This window comes from Lepisosteus platostomus, chromosome 9 (genome assembly GCF_059453375.1).
Source record: "Lepisosteus platostomus isolate fLepPlt1 chromosome 9, fLepPlt1.hap1, whole genome shotgun sequence".
NCBI lineage: Eukaryota > Metazoa > Chordata > Actinopteri > Semionotiformes > Lepisosteidae > Lepisosteus > Lepisosteus platostomus.
In genome coordinates, this window is record NC_142619.1 from 37,957,501 (window position 1) to 37,980,000 (window position 22,500).

Sequence of the window (22,500 nt, forward strand, 5' to 3'; positions counted from 1 at the left end):
ATGCCTTGTTGTGTAGCATATGACTCACATCAGTTGATAAAGTGTTGTTTTTTTTTTTGTCTCTCTGCCGCTGAGATAAGCTTGTGTCTGACACGTCTGGCCTGTCAACAGCATTGGAACTGTTCCAGCTGACAAGTTCTTGTTTAACAGCAGTGTGTGCAAGATATTGTGGCAGGCTTGCACATCAGGGGTATGGCACTGTAATTTTACAACAGTAGACATGTATAGATGTGTGTAGACCTGACTTCTTTGGTTTCCTCACCCTTTTCATGTAAAATGAATCACTTCATACCATATTGCATTTTGCTAGTTCACTGCTTTAATCTCCTTTTTGTGGGTAATTGTGATTGGAGAAAATGTATTTATCCTGTTCAGTTAAAATCTTAGATTTGTAGGTGTTGTTTGGTAAATTGATGTTTTATATGATGTGCAGTACATAATAACATAATGTTATTCATTATATATAGAAGTTTAATAATATTTAGTAATATTATAGGTGGTAGGATTAGTCCAGCTTTTAGGCATTATAAATATTCAGAATATACATTTATATTTATAAAAGCATTGCTATACCTAGTTTATAACCATACACACAAAGCTTTTGCTTTGTTTCAGTGTCTCCATTTCATGGATAGCTATGTTCTTATTTATAAAAATACTGTGGATGTTTTGTACAACTGACATCATATCAATCTTTTGTGGCAAGGATACCTGGGGGTACTTGGCGTGCAGTGAGGTATAGGGTTTGCTGTTTAGTCCGAACCGACAAAGAGAAATAAGAGGATTCTTCCTTTCACCATAATATAATTTATACTGAACGATAAATGAAGGAAAGACCACCTCTAAGTGTGTTGCATGCTTGTTTTATCGCCTTGGAATGTCTTAAAAAGTTGGTTCATTTAGTATCTTTACAGTATATAAGGTGGAGAAAGCGGATAGTTGGCATATTGCTTGCTTTCTGTCTTTCTCTCTCCAGTGAGCTGTGCACTGCTATTAATGTAAACGGGGAGTGCCTGTGTAAACATTCTTGTTTCTCCCCATTTCACATAATAGTTGCTTGTATCATATTTCTTCTGACCTCGCTATCTGAAACCAATTACAGAAGATCCATTTGGGCTGAATCTATTTTCATAAGAAGGCTGAGCTGCAGTGTTTTTCTCAGCGATGAATATCAACATCAAATATGCTTCTGAGTGCCTTGTTATTTATGTTACACAGAGATATTTTGTAGCTCTCAAGAATGTGTCATACTGTGCTGTTTACACATTGCAGATATCAATGGGTGGAGATGTATTTTGTTCCTTTTTGGGGATGCAAATCAAGACAGGTTAAATAGCTATTTCTGTTATTCATTACAACAAAGTTCTAATAAAGTTTGACTTTTGTTGTTGTGTCAGATATGTAGGTGTCTGTATGGCCACTCCAAGGCAACCATTCTTAAAGGCAATTGGTGCTTAACTGCTTAAATACCGAATTTACCTTGAATTGTTCAAGATAATGGCAAACATAAAATCCAATATAATAACATACTCAATTTTGCAACTGTGCTTAGTTTTTTCAACATTTCAGTAAATGCTCGTGTTAACCATTTCAAGCTTAAATCGTTAAAAATAGAAATAGCAGAACATTTCAAGTAATTTTTGTACATTTCATAGAGAATGTTCAATTTTTTATGAAATTACATTTTTTAAAGGAAGAAATGTTAAAAAAAATAAGATTGATTTCATACGGCATTCATGAGTTGTTAGTGAACAAAAGAACAGTTACAAATGAGACCATTCAGCCCATCTAGTTCATTTAGTAGTTATTAGCTAATTAATATATTTCATCTCCCCATTTCTAGATGGAACGCCAGGTTATTGTCTTCAAAAACATGGCTGCTTAGCTTCCTCCATATTCCCACGACACATTTAGATAGATTTAAGAATAAAAAAGATTCTATGTAAACAGTTTTCTTTCTCTTTTAGCCATCCCATTTGTTTTTGTAGTGCTTGAAAGAGTTGTTACACTGTATTCTGTCTCAAGATACTTTTCTGCAGTGCACTGTAACCATGGATGTATAACCTTATTAATGACAGTAGTATTTACCTTGTTGTGAAGAAAGAGAAAGGGTCATATGAATCTGGCAACCAAAAAAACCCAGCAGTTTCTGTTCGAATTCAATAACATAGAAAGTCAGGGTTTTCTACAAGTTAAGGATACAAGTCAGGATAATGCTGTTAAAAAGTTGTCACTACAATCAAAACACTAATTTTAAGTTCATGGTTAGTGATTCCATAAGGTTATATGGTGAGTGTAGAAGGCTTCACAGCCGAAACATTGTTGTCTCTCTCTTCTCTTTTCAGCATGAGATAAACCTATTACTTGTTCCTTTGCAGACTACGCATGCTGACGCAGCTACCCACCTGAACTACTATAGTAAATTAAGATATATATCTAAATTTCAGTCTGGTCTTAGAGTAAATATTAATACATATGTACATCCATAGTGTGTTTTAATGGGGCAATGCATTTTTGTATTGTTATATAACTTTGTTTTGTTTAGGAATGCTTCATTTCTTTAACAGAGTTAGTTTGAAAATGTCAATTTTTCAAAAATAAAAAGAAATGTGAAAAAAAAGGTTTCTAATCAGAAGGCCACAAGTAGCTGTTGAAGTGTGATTCATTTTTATAACTGAAACAGTTTTTGTTACAGGTTAAGGCTCTGTTGAAGAGTAGAATATTCAGCATAAATGAACTATATTCTTGCTACGCTTATGTGTTCAAGAAATATTTTAATCTTCTTTGTAGAATTTAATCACTTTTTTGTCTGCGGGCTTTTGCTTTGTGGTATATGTATTTTATGTCATTGCTGTGTGTAGATCATCAGAAACCAAAGGACAGTTTGGCAGTTTTTGTAATAATTGAACAGCTCTAGCTTCTGTTGCTCCATACAGTTCAATAAACAAAAGGTTTTCAATATTTTACATTTAAACAGTTTTGCCTAGTAGATCCTTAAAAACTAATACTTTTAATACATTATCATTTGATTTTTGTTTTGGATTCAAGGGATTGCCTTTTTAATAATGCGCCATTATGTAACTATAGGTGTTTTGTTCACAGTAGAACTACTTAACAATAATGCAGGGATAATAAAGGGCTGTGTTTCTGAAGTGTTTCCTAAAGTTAAGGCTGTGCTTTGCAAACTGGTACCAGATCCTTTTCTGGGGAGACAAATCAATGTTGTTAGGACACAGTGCCACTGCATTCAGTTTGTTTACTTTGGTTTTCAATGTCTGCCTGCCTCCTCAGAAAACTTGCTTGGAGCCAGACTGTAGCAGCCCTCTCTCTGTCTTTTCATAATTGATCAGGGGATGACTGCCTTCCCTGAGGGTTAAGACGTGGCAACTTTTTTCTGTTTGCTCAGCATCTCAATGTAGTAGTTCAAACATTGTTCACACCAGCTGGCAGTGTAATGCCATATGCACATCCTGTCAAAGCAACTGTTGTCATGGATACTGGAGATACCAGAAAAAAACTACCCCTTGATTCTAATAAAAAAGTGACTTTCTCCATCTGAAGTGTTTTTTTTTTACAAAGAAATACCAGTGAAGTTTTTGTTTTTGTTTTGTGCTCCCACAGTTACGGACAGCATATTCAAAACACTTTGTTCAACTGTCCTGAATTTCTTCAACTTATTTGCTTGCTAGAGCAATAATGTATGGCAGTGGACTTAATTGACTGTGAAGTTGTTCTTCCATAATGTGCATATTTGACAGTGGGACCTCAGGCATCATTCCAGTTTTTTTTTCCTTTACTTGATTTATGCATTCTCAAAATTATAGTCTCGGCATTTGTGCTACTGTCCATGTCAAATGGAATCACATTGTCCATGATTTTTGGGAGAAAAATTGATTTCTTTTAAACAAATGTCATAACTTCAATGTCCCAGGAAGTTCCCAAGACCACTTTTAACAAAATGTGTGTTTTATAATGTGCTAATAACTTGGGATGAACTTTAAAACAGCTTTGAGTTCCAAAGCTTCACCCTTGAGGAACTGTGACAGAAGTGCAAATATGAATGTATTTACAGAAACAAAATCAGCTGGTTTTTAACAGTACTCAGGCATTTAGTGAATAGGTTTATGTTAATAATCAACTTTGTATGTGTTTTCTGGTTACAATTAGTGTAATAAAAAATGTAGTATTGGTTTTGATTAGACTGTTTTTGTAAAAATCTGTATTTTTGTATTAACTGTTCTACGTTATTAAGGGACTAACACTTAAGGTCTGGATCAGTTTATTCATTGATAGCCATCTGTTTTCACCCTCTCCGTAGAGCAGAGCCTTAGATTCATATAAATGTTTTTCATTATGCTACATGGACTGCTCTACCTTAGTAACAGCAGCACTGTGTTGAAAAAGCAGAGGAACCCAGAAAGCCAACAGCCCTTTCTCCTGAAAGGATGTAAACAACAACTTACATCCCAATAATCCCAAGTGTTATGTTAATTATATGTCTTAGACCTAAAAATAAACATACTGTGTATAAATAAACTGAAGACATTAAAAGGGCATTCTAATTCTGATTTGCTGTGCGCACAAATCCTAACCTCCCTAACTGAAAATTAAGGAAATCTTAATTTTATTAATTGCTTCGGTGTGCTCGAGCTGCCTTTTATTTTAGTCAAAAAATACTAAACTGAGCACAAACTAAGATTTAGCCTGACATTGGTAAGTGCATAAGACAACATTTTAGTCCAGTGCTGTGCTCTACATTAGTTTTATGTCACTGTAAAGTGCAAGAAATATGTGTCGCAGATCATTGATGTTTGTGTGTAAATATACAGATGTAAACAAATGTGTTCATGCACTCTGTTAGACAGTTTTTATTCACTCATTTCTGAAGTACAATTGTTAAATTGGAAACTCTGTAGACGTTTTTCATAGAGTTGCAGAAATACTTATGTACATACTGTGTCTTAATTTGGTTAATTCACTAGAAATCCTAAAATACTAGAATGATTGAACTTTCAGTAAGCGTAGAAGAGATCTTGGAGAAATCCAATAACTATTGTTAAACAAGATTGATGAAACTGAGCACTTAACATTGGAGATCAAAGGTGCCAATATTTACATCTGTAACAGTATAATTTGAACTCTTTTCTTTTTGTGGTTTTTAAATATATTCAGAATAATTGGGGATACCAGTTTTGAACATCTAACTCTTGTTATTAACTTTCCCCATTTGTGAGCTATTTAAAATATTATGCATAATAAAGCTATAAAGAAAAACGATGTACATTCAATGTGTCCAAGTTTCAGAAATCTTTTGTTAGATCAGAAAGTCATGTAACTGAGAGTTGATTAGCTAGATTTTTATTTTTTACTTTTTGATCCAGAAAACATTTTAACCCCAGGTGTCCACTTTCACTTGACACAGAAAGTAAACTTCTTCTGTTAGAATAATGGTTTAACTTGTAGCTTTGTAAGTAAAGCACTTCAGATCTGTGGTGTAAAATCCTAGTTAATTCACTTCTAAGATAATCTGATGTTGATTTGTCAAATTTAATTACAGCTTCTGGTAACACTTCAAATCTTCTGCTTCTACTTCAAATTGATATTATGAATATGCAAATGACCTGGTAATTTACGGAGAAGTGGGCATTTCAGTTGAGCACACACTAGACGGGTCAACACTGCTGATGCAGTGATTTTTTTCCCTTCAAGAGTGCTTTAGGCAAACTAACTGTATTTATCTTTGATTATAGCTATATCAATTATTGTAAAAGTGCCAGAATATTGAGCAGAAACAGATTTATGTTAACCTTGCCACAGAGGTAATCACTAAAATGTTTCAAGAATTTAAGATTTTGTGCCATTCCTTTTAGATGTTTTGATGAAGAAGAGATTAAATCAGAGGAGAAAACTTTACCGTGCTTCTTTTCTTCACAGGCACTACAAGCAGCAAGACAATTACTTTTACAACAGCAAAGCAGTGGATTGAAATCTCCAAAGAATAACGACAAGCAGCGTCCACTGCAGGTGAGCATCTGTGAACTGCATATTCGCTGTTGCTTTCCTTCAGTCTGTGGGTAATGGTGCTTTAGTCTTCTAAGAATTTAAAAGCTCTGCCTTTAAATTAAATGGTGTTCAAACAAGCAGTTTTAGGTAAAACTCAAAGTGCTTTATGTTTGACACAACAGATAAATTCAGTTTTGTTCTGAAAGGACCTGCAGTATTATTTAGGTTTTTGGTGTAACTGACAGCAAAGCCTCTAACTGGCACTTGAGCCTTTAAGTTTGAGTTTTTTATGTTTGTTCTGCACTAAGAGAATCTACCTCAGACACATAGAAAGAGGAACCATTAAAAACTGTGGCTCTGAAACTTTAGTTTGTAAACTGTTTTTACTTTGCAAATTGTATAGGTGCTGTTCATGACATGGAGTTTTAAAAAATATTATTTTGGCTGCTTTAAATATGCAGAGAGGCATTACAAATAGTGAATGAGGATAGGAAGAAACAGTATGTGATGAGTTGTGGTTAGTACCTGAACTGCCAAGTCGATGATTGTGAGAAAGGGCTCCTTGTAGCGTACAGTTCAGGAGATCTCTTGAATGATAGAAGCATGGTGGAGTGTTTAGTACTCAGCCTTCAGACCAGAGAGTCGTGGGTTCAAAACCGTGGTGGAACACTGCTGCTTTTCCCCTGAGCATGGGTAATGCCTCATCCTACATAAGTTTGTCTGGGCCATCATTCTAACCTAGAATGTGTTTCTTAATTAACTTACCTGGTAAAATAAAATAATTAACATAAAATGCAGAAATATAAGGATCTGTTTTAAAAATTATCACCGACATTTAATTCTACTAGAAATTCCAGACGAAGTGGTCATGACAGTAATAACAAGTGCACATTTAAAGTGGTAATAACTTTAAATCATTGCATGAACTACAGCACTTTTTATTACAAATTAAGCACTGTTTCTAAGCAAGAAATAATACATACAAATGATCAACTTTCAGTATCGCAGTACCAATATCAACAGGTTTTCTCAGTTTCTCCAGGTACCCTGGTTTCCTTCTGCTATCCAAACACATACTAGTAATGTTAATTGGCTTCCAAGAAAATTGCCCTGGTGTGAGTGTGTGTGTGTTTGTGTCTGTGTGTGCCCTACGACAGACTGGCATCCCATCCAGGGTGTATGCTGCTTTGTGCCTGTTACATGCCAGGATAGGCACCAACATTGTATTGAATAAAGAGGTTGGAGAATGGGTGGATGGAACTTTCCATCAATGGGAAAAAAAGAACTTCTGAACAACAACAAAAAATATATAATTTATGTTTTGATTTAAATCAAGAGTGTTAATAGTCAGATTGGGAACCAGAACCTACGCAGTCAAATTTTAAAAAGGTTGTACTACTGGCCAAGAACAGCCCCCAGTGTCGCATCATACATCTTCATTTTCTTTCACATAATTACAAATATGTTAAGCTTTAAGTCCCTGTATTACTAGCATTTTCTTTTAGAATGTCTTGATCTTGAAAGCTGCTATCGCAAATCAGTAATATGTTTTTTGTGTCATAAATATATCACCAAGCTGATTTTTTGTTTTTAAAAAAGTAATTAGTTAAAATACAAATTTTAAGCCCTAAGTACTTACTGTACATTGTAAAACATATCATGAGCCTAAAACATTAACCTCCAGTAACCAGTGACAACATAACAGGCAAGTAATATTGATATTAACCTCTAATCTTTCATTTAATAGACATTCACATTCATTTAATGGCAATGCTTGAGTTTCATGTCAAAAGAAATGTAACTAACACAATTTTAAAGATGTTCATCAACAGTCAAGATAAATGTGTTAGGTATAAACCTTAAAAAGCAGAAATGGCAAAGGTCAAACTAAGATTACAGACACCTTTTGTACTCCTCAACATCTTCTCAATGAAAATTTGTACAGTCAAAAAATGATTTAGTCTCATCTAATGAGTACATACCTGAATAGCACAGTACCTATGCAGACATGTCATAAAAGGATGTAAACCCAGGTGCAAGATTCCTCATAGTAAATGCAAACAGTAAGCAAAATAATACATTCACCTTACCAGTTTTTCTACCCATCCACTTCAGTCCCCTTTTCCTGTTGAAAGTTACAGCTTATATATTTTTACTAATTTATCTTACACCTTTATCCGTGGCAACTTACTGTATCATGAACTGTACGATAGTAATAGGCTAAGCATATAATGCAAATTAATGTATAGAAAAGGAAACCATGAATGTATATTTGTGAAATAATGTAACCCAGAAGTTACAAAAATTATAAGGTTCTAAATTACAAGCTTCGGTAACTGAAACAAAACAATTCAAGGCACAGGAAAAGACTGGAAGAAGATGTTGAGGAACAAATTGAGTAGGAAACAGGTTTAATATCACGGTTCTTATAGTGGCCAGGGGAGAGAGGCTAAAATCAAGAGAAACAGAAAATTGAGATCAGCATAGGGGAACAGAAAAGGAATGTAAAGTAGGTCAGATATTGAAAGGACACATTTGTGGTGGAGGAGGAGATGAGCATTTGTTAATACATTTGAGGTGTAAGATGAAAATATCTAAGCATTTGTGGAGAAGCCATATGAATAAATGAGACTGAGTAGAAAGAGGGAAAATGGGGACCTAGTACAGATCCTCGTGGAACACCTCTGGAGATAAAGGGAATTGAGGAGAGAAAGTGATGCCACAGGACGTGTGTGGAGCAGTTGGAGAAATAGGAACAAAACCAGTCAAGAGCAGTGGCTGAAATATTAAGTTTAGAGAGCAAAGTTAAGAGAACTTATTGATTGTTTGGTCAACTCAGCAGCATTATCAGTGTCATTGCATAGTCTGAAGAGTAAACAAGGACAGAGGGTTTTGTGGAAGCAAGAAGTAGAGGTCTATAATTAAAACACCATCCTATGTGCTGCCAAGCATGGTGTGAATCTGTATGAGCAATACCGGGGATTGGAAATCTTTATATGACTAAAGGAACCTTACATATCGCAAACATATATGGTGGATATAGTTTTGTTTTTCAGCAGGATGATGGTCAAAAGCAAACAGGCAAGTCAGATGCAAGTTACTATATAAATACAGTTTGACCTCAGAAATCCAGAACTCTCTGTCACTCTGTCTCTGCTTTTCTATTACTTTCTCTCTACCTAAGAGAAACATGGAAGCCAAACCATAATCTCATTTCTCCCAGAAAAAATAACTGGGAACTCTAATCAACACTGAGGGAGCCAGTGGTATACATCCTCTGAATGAAACTTCTTGTTTCCTGTGGATGACGGCAATGTGTTATTTTACATCTAATTCCATATTTTATACAACATACAGTATCAGATTTACCATCCATACAAAGAGCAGTTTGTTTTCTTCTCTTCTTTGTTAAGGTCAGTGGTACAGATATTTTCACTGTGCAGATTTAATTTTCAAACTACAAAATTAGTTCTTAAAATGTGGTAGTACTTACTACTTTACAGCCTATTGGGTTTGTAGTTTATGATTCCTACATATAAGAAGACTGCAAAACATTTTTGTTCCTTAAATATGTAAATTAGCGATGTGCATGCTTCCTCCCTGTTTCTGCCTTAGGGTGTTTTGTATGATTCAGTATATACTGTACATAAATTGTTGATTAGATTTTCGTGTCTAAGAGAGCCACAACTACTAGTGTGAACCGTCTGCATCGGTCAGGTGGCAGATCACTAACATGTCTCTTGAGAAATTTTCGCTATGCCATTCCACAGCTCGATACTCCAGTGCGTCTGGGTTATCATCTGATGTGCGTTGTAGGCTCAAAAGTTAAGATTGTTTTGTTCTATAGAGGAATTTTAGTTCCCACAAGCTTTTCAGTACTGACACATGACTTAGACTAGTCAAGCCTCTGCCAAACTTGTGAGTAATTCTAGGGTGACTTACTTCCGATGTTAAATGAGAATGATCTCAGCATGTTATTGGATTAAATCTGAAGAGTTTAGTGTGTTACCTCAATTATTGAAGTAAATCCTCAATAATTGGGGTTGCTAATCGCCCAAGTTTTTTGGGTAATCCATACATACTCAGGGAATACATAAAATTGTTTGCTGTTGTACAACCCATATGTTGTGTATTTTTATAGGTCTGTATTGCATTCAAAATTGTGGTCAATTCAAAAAAACAATAGCACACGTTTCAAATTGTGTTTTATATTTTTCCCAGAATTTTATATTGTTGGAATACTGCATGCCTTTATAACTTCTTACAGTGCTTTATCTTCTACAGTTCAAAATGAAAACATTTGACAATTGGAGTTTCAGCATGTTTTGTTGTTATTGCACACTTTATTCTCTATTGTTTCATTCCAGAATTTTAAAATATCATTCTACCATCCTTGTCACCAAGTAGGTTAGCTATAAGAGCTCTTGAATAGTATATCTACAAGTTTGTACACAACTACACACAGTTAAGTGTGAACAACTTAGAGAATTTTACAATTTCTGGAAATATATTGAAAAGCTTATCATGAATTGAGAAGCATCAGCAATACAACATGTACCACACTCTCATTCAAAGCATGTAACAGAATACATCACAAAATGTGATAAACAATTTTTTTTTGTTCGAGCACAGCTACATACAGTATATCTTTGGGATTATGAGTAGTTCTTAAAAATTAAATTTCTCCCATGAAGATCAGATATTGTACGAGAGAAATTAGTGTTGAAACGACTGTTTTGTGGGAAAAAATCTTTAATAAAGTAAATTATTTGTGAATGACCCTTATAATGGTTAACCCTTTAATACTCATCAGAATTTGAAAAGTTAGTTGCCCAAGAAACACCAGCTTTAGAATTGTACATTGTATATTAGTATTTCAACATGATGTCAGTTGGACTTACATAATATAATTTGTTTTATTGATTAATCATACAATATTGTCTTATTTGGATGTCAGTGGCTACGATGAGGTAATTTTCCTACTGCTTTTAATGCATTCTGTTCTTGACCCTGTTAAACAGCAGGAGGCTTTTTTCTCCAATGTAAGAGCAAAATAAAGATACATACCCTTTACAGTCAATTTCTCTTATTATGACAGGTTCTTGAATTTGTGCTGCTAAAAATTATGTCAGCAATTAACATATTTTCAACTTTATTTTTAGGTTTAAATTGCAGTGTGAGTGTGTGCTCTCTTCTCAGCTAATAAGTGCTATCAAGGAACAGTGGGTTACCTCATTAGTACTATGTGCATTTAATTAAGGAAGGGAAAATTGGAGTTAACCTCATAGTTAATATTTTCACAGAGTGTTACAATGCCAACACCTTCAATTGGAGTCACACCCCTGTGTACCTAATTATGTACTGGTGCAAGATCAGGTTTCTGGGAGTACCTCCATGCTGTTGATTATATTGTTTAGATCACTATGTATGGGGTGTTTGTGAACATATCAAGTACATGAATCCAAATCAGAATGATTCTGTTCAGTTGTTAAACCACCGCTTTGGTAATTTAAAACTTATTTGTTTAGTATTGATTATGCTGTTATAATGGTCGAAGAATTTATTGTATCAACCGGACACTGTACATGCACACAATCATGATTCTATGATTCTACATTCAACTAATTAGATATCTTCGTTTATGCAGTAAAAGTACTAATTGCATAAGATATTTAAGTTATGTGTAATAATACTATCCCAAGTAAGAGGAAAACATAAAACAGCAACAATAATGTCAAAAGTCATTGTTTCAAAGAGATGAGACTTACCAAAAGCACAGTTCTGTACTGGTGGACACAGATTAAACCTACTTAAAGAAATAACATTTAGAATTGCATAAAAGTTGTTATTTAGTAATCTAAGGATTTCTGAAGCTTTAAATAATAAGATTGCAGGTTGTATGCTGGAAATTGAAGAGTGAAAATGCATAGTTGTTGCTAGCAAGCTGTTGTATAGTGCAGCAGATGAGTTTATCCCATTTAGGAAACAAAGCCAAACATATGCACTTGGTTTTCTTCATAATACCCAACAAGCAGCAGTGAAAACAAACTGCAGTTTAAACAGCAGAAGATGCTGCTGGCACAGACAATGAACTCTTCAAATTATGTCATGTACATCTTAGTCTTCTGTGAACATTAACCTAATGCTCAAATGTTTTGCCGCATAACGGCATTGATGAGAATAGCAACATTATTAAATTAGGATGTAGTTGGTGCAAATCTATTTAAAGGTTTCTAAAGATCTGTTTTTTAGTTCATTTTTCTTTACACACACTTTTAAGGCTTTTAAGGCATTTTATCATTTCATTCTAACCTTTCAGGAATTATCCTGTGATCACGAGCAGAAAAGAAGCACAGTTCATCTTTACATATGATATGATTTTTTAACAAATGTACAGATTATTTCCTTGGATTTGTTTCAATAGTTGCAAGTAGGGCAGTGGTATACAGTGTTGTCTTTCTATGAAAACAGATGTACAGTGCAATAAAAAAGGCAGTGAAATTTACTTTGCCAGCTTAACCATTCTCAGTTTCATGTCACCTGTATAAGCACACTAACAAATACAGCCTGCCGTTTTGCTTTTAAAGATCATCCAGCTTGCTTTAATTCCTTAATTGCAGTCTCTCTGACTTTTATCAATTTCATTGTTTTCTAATCAGGAGTGTGGTGGTAAATGCTGCTTCTTGTCAGCTCTTAGGTCCTGGGTTCAATTCCAGAAGGGGGTTCTATGTTATCCAGGTGGGCTTTTGCCACTGGTTCCCTCCCATCAGGCCTCCTTCTGGCCTGCTGTTTAGGGAGTAGTGCTGCCTAGGGCCCTGTGCTTCCAGGATAGGCTCCAGGCTGCTATGGTCTTTGGTAGAAGTGGGGTTTGTTAATGGATGGTTTGGAGTTTGGCTTAAATGGAACATTAACTCAAGAGATAGTTCATGTAGGGAGCTGCGTCAGCATATGTAGGCTGCAAAGGAACAGGTAAAGGTTTATTCCATGCTGAAAAGAGAAGAGAGGAAACACAGCGGTTCGGCTGTGGGGCCTTCTTCGGGAGCCTTCCACAGCTGAAACGTTGTGTTTCCTTTCTTCCCTTTTCAATATGAAAAAAACTTTTACTTGTTGCTTAACAGAGATGATTTCTCAGTAGTAAAGTGGTGATGGAAGTATAACATTTTGTCTTTCTTAAGCATCTGAGAAACTACAGTATGTGGTTCAACATTACATTTCTGATTTCTCAATTGTTCAGAGTTAGCATTATTTGGTTTTTGAGGAAACCTGTGAGTTAATTGTTCCAAGCTTTCTAAGCACATTTTACTCCAATTTGATAATAAATCTTTATTTTTAAGAGCTTTATAATGAGCACTTTATCTCTAGTGCTCATTAACTATATATGTGATACTCTGGAAAATGATGAATGTATTTTCAGTGATTTATTATGATTATACATTTTGAGTTGAAATAGGAACTGTAAAAATAGGATAAAAATAGGAGCTCTTTAAGTAACAGTGTCATAAATACGTGCTTGGCACGTATGATGTGCTTGGTTTATGTATGCGTTTTGGGTGTTTGTTCTACACCAGTTTGACAGTCTTGTTAATGAACTTCTCATCTTGGTGGTCAGATGTAAATAGTCTTATATAGATGTTACAATTCTTTATATACACTGTTATATGTTAAATGAATTACAAGCAGTTTTTTCATCAAACATTCTCAATTATAACTGCCAATTTACAAACATTAATTTAGGGTATTTTCATATACTGTAGCTGCATTTTCATTGGCTTCTTCTAAAGGTTACTTATATGCAAAGAAAGTAGTGCTAAATCCTTCTCAAGTGATTTCCATGTTTTTTCTAAATATGCTTAGCTGCTGGATTCTTCTTGTTTTTATAAATGGTCTGTAGGAAATCTAGATTTAAACATTATTGTTGGGTATAAGTATGGAGTGCCAAGCCAATCTATCTGTCTTAAATTCTATGAGCTGGCTTGCACTGAGTTAACATTGAATGCAAATCTGTTTGGTGTATGCTAACTAAAATCCGATGTAGTGTTCTTTTCATTTGTGTGAAAAATTACACGTTCTTCTTCCATACATCTTGGAGACTTAGAAGACCTGTGTGGTGACGAAAAAACTGCCGCCAGTGGAAACAACTATTTTTTTTAAAGGGAACACAGAGGCACTAGCTACAGATAAGTCTTAAACATTTTAATAGTAGAGACAGGAAATTAACCATAGATCATGCTGTATAAATGACTTAGTATACAAGTATTTAAGTGCTTCTACTTGCAGCATTAATTACTTTAAGTATTAGCATCTAAATGCTTTCACTTGACTAATTTTATCTTCTGGTTCATCATGGTGTTGATGCATGCACAAGCTGCTTTCCACATTTGTGTAATGTGACAGGTCTATTATTACACAATAAGCCCCTGGGAGCACTCAATAAACACCTATTCCTCCTGTAAATCCCATCGCCATCACACAATGCTTACAAGGATTTCCCAAGGCACACAACAGCCTCACTTCTGTTACTTTCTTCACTGTTGCAGGGTTTGTATGAGGCATTTATACATTGACATTTAAAATACACATAGTGGGGGGAAAATGAAAACAACTTCAACACAGGGGATTGATGCCACTGTGGAGGATGTAAAGAAGGCCTGCTAGATGTGGCATTTTTTAGTTTTGTGTGGGAATTATATGAATTCTTAGTTGTTTTATAACACCATTCAAGCTGAACTGCAAGATTTTGTTTTATTTCATAAACTTTGGTCTTGTTTTAGAGATCACGACAGTCAAAGTAGCCGTGCAAATAACCCAATCATGAGCTGGACTTATGTTAGGGGGAATCATAAAAATATGAAACAGTAAATTATTATTGCAGAAATTTGCAATGAAATCTTGTAAGGGATAATATTTAAAAATTAATGTGCTCACACACGAAGAAGGCTCCACAGCCAAAACGTTGTGTTTCCTTTCTTCTCTTTTCAGCATGGAATAAACCTTTACGTGTTCCTTTGCAGCCTACACATGCTGACGCAGCTCCCTACTTGAACTAATTGTGATCTATTCGCTGAAGGACACTTTTTCATTGTCAGTGTAATATAACTGTTACAGCTTAAATTTAGATGTTTTAATTATTTTTAAGCATTTAATTATACATTCCGTGTGTGTATATTTAAAGTTTTAAAGATGTCTGTACTCTTTCATACACATTAAAAGATGAAAAAGAATGTTTGCAAGGTGTACGAGGCAGGGTTTAGTTTAAAAGTCGATACTGTTCTGTGTAAGGAGTATATACTGTTTATGCATCTGTATAAAATAATCAACAGACTTAGATCCGTGAGGGAAATGTGATGAGTATGTAGTTACAAACAATGAATGAAGCATTGTAATTGCATTAACAGTATATAGTTTTGAAAAGACCATGTTTCATAATTTCATCTTTGCATAGCTAAAGTAATAGAAATTCCCAATACACACAGCCACACACAGACACATTGTAGGTTTTAAATATATTACACTTGTACAGCAGTCATTACTGTAGTTTTTTTTTTTACAAATAACAGGGTTTCCAGCTTCAAGCAGGAAGTTAGCATTTCATTCATAGTGTTATATCATGCACAAAATAACAGCTACTTAGTGTAACAAAATCAACAAAAAGAATGTGGATATTGGCTTCTCTGTGTGCTAATCTGTCTAAAATGTCATAATAAAATGTCATTTCTATAAATTTGATTTAGAAAAGGGCCTACAGTCACATTTTAAAAAGACTGTTTTGTCTAAAAACTCAAAACTCAAAAACAGTGAATATCCAACACCGCTTGTGACAGAAAAGGGCTTTTTAGTTCTGTGGTTAGAAAGTTGGTTTCCTTAATAGACAGCCTTGTCCTCCCATTGGACCTAAAGCTAAATGTATTGTCACAGTTTATACTTAAATAGAGATGTATTTACTGCTTTTGAGGGAATCAGTTGTCGCTTTCTGGAGGCCTCCTCTGGTACATGCTGCATTCAGTTTGTCCATGCCAAAAGCTGACATATTGTTAATTAAGGAACAAAGTAAAATAATAAAGCAGTTTACCTTTGTAGCCATTCTGTACTTATTAATTTTTGTTGTAAACTGAAATGTTTGTGTTAAATTGAATTTTCACACATAGCTAGTGCTACAAAAATGCTTCAATGCATACGTTAATGTGTTAAGTTAACTAAGTCAATATGTAATAACTCAGCAAGGGAACACAGTCATTTAAGTGATTTCCTTACTACTTTGTTTTCTGAGGCACAAGCACATGCCTTTTCATAATGAAAGCAGCCTTTCAGTCCATCTGCATTGATTAATAAAAGGCAGTATCAATAGGAAAAAATGAAAAGTTTTGTTCTTTAGTGATTCAATACAATTTTATGGAACAGAATGTTTATTTAAATTATCGGTGAATGCCAAGGACTGCTCCATTTGGCAGAGATCCCAGTTGTACCTGCTGGTCAGTTAATATTCTGCGGGTGTTTGTGTCAAATAATTTCCGTAACTCTCTATTAAAAATCACAAGATGCGTGTAATTATTCTGTTAATTAAACTTTCACCTAGTTCATTTCAATCTTTCCAAGTCACCTGATGATAAAGGGGGAAAAACAGAACTCATTAGGTTGAACTTGTATTAACTATTAAAGTTGTGAGGAACAGTATTTTGTGTTAAAACTGGACACATGCATTACACCATGTGTTAGAAGAGTACCAGTATACAAGAGAAAGCAATTGCATTCAGTTATCAGTGAATGCATATATTGAGTGAAAATACATTGCTTATATTACATATTTCAGTATTATTATTTACTTTACTGACAGCTGAGTGTTGTAAATAATTTTATGACATTAGATCAGTAAGCACTTAACATATGTGATAAACGTTTGTCATTGTTTTAGAAAAACTGGGAAACGTGTATCATATTTACTGTACATCTTATATTAACTTATTTTTCAGCATAATATATAGACTTAGTAGTTTTTAAAAATAAAAAAACACACTTAATTTAATAATAATTTAAGATAAAAATTGCTCCCAAGAGCAAAGTCTAATTTAACTTCAGAACACCTTGAGGAATGCTTGGATACTTGTGTTACAGTCTTTTTTCACTCAGAAGAATAAAGGTGTGACAATTTTTGTTTTAAGAGTTACACCTTACAATCGGAACTTATTGCTGGCATTTCCTCAAACATGACCAAACCTAATCGGATTACATTTTTTATCCACGGAAATGACACTGCATTCTGAAAATATTGTTTTAAACAGCCTTTTTACCTTTGTTCTGAAGTCTGGTATATGAAACTGTTGAAGGCTGAGTCATACAATGTTTCATTTGATTTTTGCATTATGAACGGTTTTCCTTAGAACTGTTTTTATTTCAGTTCTTCTAAAGTTCCAAACTTACACAAAAACGGTATTGTTTCCATTTTCCTTTTTCTTTGTTAAACCCTGTTAGCATTCTTAGAGTCCTTCTCTGTTTAAGACTTAAATATACGTAAACTCAGCCCAGCACAGGAGAAATTCTTTTATAAAGACTAATAAATCAGTAAATCTGCTGAGTGCAACTTCATCAACTTAATAAATTTACTCTTCTGTAGCACATACATTTAGAATCAAAACATACGTGGTAAAATGTTTTCAAATCAGAACTTAGACGCCGCACTGCATTTTTAATCAAACCATTTTACATCAGTGTCTGTGAAATCAACCTCTTTATTTATTTGAATATCTGAGGTTATTTCTGCCACTCAGATTTTCTACTGAACATTAGATTACGTTTCTGTCGTTATTGGTATAGATTACCAGCTGAGGATGTTGCCAGTTTGTCTAAATTCAAGGCTTCTCACAGAAGAAAACAAATGGAATTAAGTTAGATTCTATGGAGAGGTATACTAATATTGTTAATATTTTTGGGATCATGTAACTTCGAAACTAATTTTTGTAATTTTTATATATATATACAAATTTAACCAAGGATTGCGTTTAGCCTTTTTTTCCCCTCTTTTGACACTCGTTAGAAAACAGATCAGGAATTTTGCTTGGATAGACTTATATTTATTGCCGTTGTAAAACTGCCCGAAAACAAGCAATTTTTCAGCGTATAATACCTACGGGACAAGATAGCTAAATTGCAAGAACAGGAGAGGTTCATCATTGCATTGCAAAAGAAGTTGAAATATAACCTTAAGGCAAGTGAAAAAGTGATACAGAGCTTTGATGTAGCAGCAACAAATTTACCTACAGACAGAAGATACATGGAAGCAATAAGCGAATTATACTCATCCTACACATGCAATCTGATTATTCTGGCCAGAGTGTTAATTGGATCCTAACTGGCAGATCTGATATCTGTAGCCCGGTAGTGGGAACCCTTTCGAAGTGATGAACTATAATTCACAGAACTGCTTGAAGCACTTGTAATTTACTGCATGTCATGCTATGAAGAGTCTGACCTAATGGACTTCCTATTACCTGTAACATCAGAAACCTTTCAATGAAACTCGCAGTTACAAACCAGCATGAGAGAGTCTGCAGGGATGCTGGACTGGAAAACAAGTCAAATATTTCTGGACATACACATTCTGTGTCTGTTCAATCTGTCTCCATAAAGTTCCATTGCCTTTTTTTCCATTGCACTTATTCTTTGAATTTTTAATACTTGCAGGGTTCAAGGTAGCTTAGTGTAATTTTCAAAAAAGCCATTTGCTGTACATGAAAATTCCATCCAATGTATATTTTGGGTTTCTGAAATTTCTTTACTGAATGGACTGTAAAGCTTGTAACTACAATGCTATGCAGGAGCAGGTTAGCATGGAAAAATGTATTTTTAATTTAAGTGACTCTGGTCTTAAGAAGCTGAAGCAAATCACCTTATCTCATTGATCTTTAAGAGACTGAGGAGAATTTGGACCTGACAGCCATTCAGTGGCTTAGGTAAATGAGTCTTGGTGGTCCTACTCCGAGGTTTCAGTGAGAAGGGGTCCCTATCAATAAACCCACTGCCACGATTGCCATTAATTGGTAAGTAAATTAGCAGTGTCAGCTGAAAGAGACCAAGAGGGTCAAGAGTGTAGGCAATGAGGAGGTCTGTGTTGGGCATAATGCTCAAGGGAGTCTCGGATTGAGATGAATTAGCAGGACAGTGGAGGAATTCCATTCTCACTTCTGTGGTAAAATTGTCTTACACCTTAATTAACGCTGAAACACGCTGCCATAGAGCAGAAATAATTACTGCCCTTTTCCTGTATTTATATATACAGTGTCCAAGACATTGAAACAGTGTCAACCCATGTGAAAATAATAATAAAGCTTTGCCGTCTTTATGTCTTGAAGTGTATTTTTGTATTTGCATTATTTATTGTAGTCCTTAGGAAATGTCAAGGTGTTATACCCAGTTCTACTAAATGACTTTGTCAATTTCTAAGAAATAGTAATAATATGTAAAATGCCCTGGTTCTTGTGACAGCTTGTGGTAGCACCTCATCCGGAATACTCATCCTGACTACTAAAAATTATGTTTTTAAATCTTGCTCCAAAACGTTTATGTTTTTGATGTATTTGAATGATTTTATTTTTCTGTTTATGGCTCATTTTTTGTGTAATTAATGTAAAGTGCTTTGTTGAGAACGCTCTGGATTGAAAGGCACTGTATAAGAATAACATTGATGGATTAATATCATGGGAAGTTTCAATGTCAAGACCAGAAGCAGTATAAATAGATGTGAAGAGTACTGGGGGGACCGATCTTGATAGATACAGATAAGCACTATTAACACATAGTGAAGAAGAGCATAGGAGCATCTTCAATATCTGCTGCCAATATTAAAATGATCAATTTAGTGGCACCAGACAAGAGACTACTGTTGGGGCAAAAATTGTGTCTACTCCTTCCAAGCCAATGAGCATACTGTATATGTGGATTGTATGTTAAATAAACGCCTTGTGAACAGCAACAGAAAAGCAAGCTGGAGAAGCTGTCTGTTGGAGCTTTTTTCAACTCCGCTGCCTCCATGCTTTCACATGCTTCCATTGAAGTTGACCTTTGTCAGTCAAAGAAGCTCATTGCCGACTCCAAGAGCAGCCGGAGCATCTTAATGATCTGCTGTTCTTCTGAGAAGTTGGTGATGTTTTCTCATCAGGATCCAATTTAAAGGTCTTTGTTCTGTTCTTGAACTTTGGAGCCAAATGGCAAGTTAGTTGATAGCCTTCCCTGTTTTGAGATAAAGAAGGATAAGGCTGCTCTGCCCGCCTACAGATGAAGCCCAGTGTGTTTTAGTGAGCTCATTTAAATACAAATACCAAACGCTATTGCTTATTAAAATAGGTTGTTCCCAGTGAGCAGGCTTGCTTTCTTCTTTTTCTTTGAAAAGTGCAAATGTGAAAACAACACAAGGAGGGGAAAAAGTTCCTTTTCTGTAATTAGTGGCTTTAGTGTTCCCCTGTATTTAAATGGACTTTAAATAATGCAACAGATTGTAATTATCATTTTGGAAAATTGAGATAGCATTTAAAATCCTGTTAATAAGTCATTTTGATTCAGTAATCACTAGATTATAGGTGGGATTATTCATTACAATAGCAAAAGACAACTGGTAGACTGTGGAGAAAGAGACTGCTCATTGACTGTGTGAATGTTTACTGCCAGGCTGCTCCATAAATGCTTATTAATGTTAGCCCTTCTTGGTGCAATCTCTCAGAAGAGGAAAAAAATCTGCAATTCAACCTCCATTCCTTTCTATTCACCACACTTGTCAATCAGCTAGTTGCAGTATCTACAGGAATGGAGGTGTTATATTCTAGCAATTATCATGTCATATACTTGAAAATGTAAATGAATGTGTGTGTAAAATTAAATTTATGGGTTGTCAGTGAAGAATAAGAACCAGGAGAGCAATTACTTATCTGCTTTCATCTTTCAAGCTCTGATACATCAAGCAGAAAACCATGCAGTTAAATGCTGGAATTAGCATTGTACAGGTCTTAGAATGAATGGGCTGATGCCTTTTGCTGCCTTCTCTGGCTTTTTGTTTTGAAGAGCAATGAAATAAAGATGATTATCATCCATCACTCTGCTAAAAAGCTAATGAAAGCATGAAAGAAGCTTCTTTCCTACATTTGTTTTGGATTTTCAATCCTCTTTTGTCAGGATAGTTACCCCTTTGTGTTAATAAATATTATTTATCATTAGCGCCAGTGCTGTGTGTAAGTGCATTTCATAATAGAGATAAAATGCATGCTATGCTTTAAATAACATTTTTATTAAAATACTGGGGATCATCATGTATTCATCATATATTAAAATATTTGTGTTATATCGCAAATTAACTTATTTGCTTATTTTTGTGTACATTTACATAATATATGAATATATTGTTTACACCTTTAAGGCATGTGCTGCAGTTGTACTTACCTTAAAATATGTTGATTAGGTTCTAAACAGTCTTTCAGCTTGCATACTGCCACCTACTTTCTGTTTTTTTTTATCTATCATGAAGTGGCAGGCTTTGAGGCTTTGAAGCACCACAAATATAGAGCACTGGAATTATTTCTCAAAAACATTTGTGTTGTTAACATAGATTTGGAGGATTTTCGTCGGTTATCTTTGTACAGATAAAGTTTTCAAACACCTTTAATAATGAGAGCGTGAGATATTCCATATCTGCTTTTCATTGAGTTTTTAGGAGTCTAATGAACAATGGTACAGATTTGTTTGAATATGAATGTGCAGTGGGATGGAGTTTGACCTTCAGCTGTGATTTCAGTTCATCAGGATTAGTCAAGCTAGGCGATCAAGACTGCTAATGCATAATGACTTATAAAATGAAAAATGTGTAGTGACCATGCAAATGTTTCAGCTAATCAAAGAGGGGAACTTTAGCTTTGAGAGGAAAGAAAAACAAGGACATGTCAAGGCCTAAAGTGGAGATGTATGTAAAATAATCCAAGCAGCTTGATTAGCCTGACTGAGGTTAGAAATTTCTTATTGGCTTCTTAACATATGGTATGGTGTATTATATGTCGTAAACTTGCAAGAAACAAAGATTGAAGGAAGAGCTTGTTTTGAGCTGAATGTAAACTGAAAATCTTTCAATTATATCCATAATTCATTTAATTCATTTTTTCTGGCAAAAGAGCCTGTATTCCTGTCAGTGTTGAATGGAGACAATTTACATATTGTTACACTGGGATAAAATGGCCTGACATTTTAGGTACTTTAATAAACTGGTGGTAAATTTCAATTAAATCTGTTTAGAAACAATGTATTAAATAAAATGTTCACTGCTTATTTATAAATCAATGGCATTTTACATTGAATTGGTTAGTTGTTTTGCATCTACAGTTCAAACGGAAAACAACTTTCTAAACTTATTTTTTATTGTGTGTAATGTTGTATGGTTGATTAATCATGTAGTCTTTACATTAGAATCATCTTTGACAGAGCAAAGACTTTTAACCTTCTATTTCTTTTTCCAGTGCAAATAATTAT

The 22,500-nt window shown here is 34.6% G+C and overlaps 1 protein-coding gene across 10 annotated transcripts in view; it reads left to right on the plus strand.

The window, feature by feature from the left end:
- foxp2 (forkhead box P2) overlaps window positions 1–22,500 on the plus strand; it is a 186,078-nt gene that overhangs the window by 121,374 nt on the left and 42,204 nt on the right. For all 10 annotated transcript variants that reach the window (XM_088644887.1, XM_088644888.1, XM_088644891.1 and 7 more), the window contains one exon: window positions 5,935–6,024. In XM_088644887.1, the coding sequence (XP_088501013.1) occupies window positions 5,935–6,024 (90 nt within the window). The remainder of the gene's footprint in view (window positions 1–5,934; window positions 6,025–22,500) is intronic.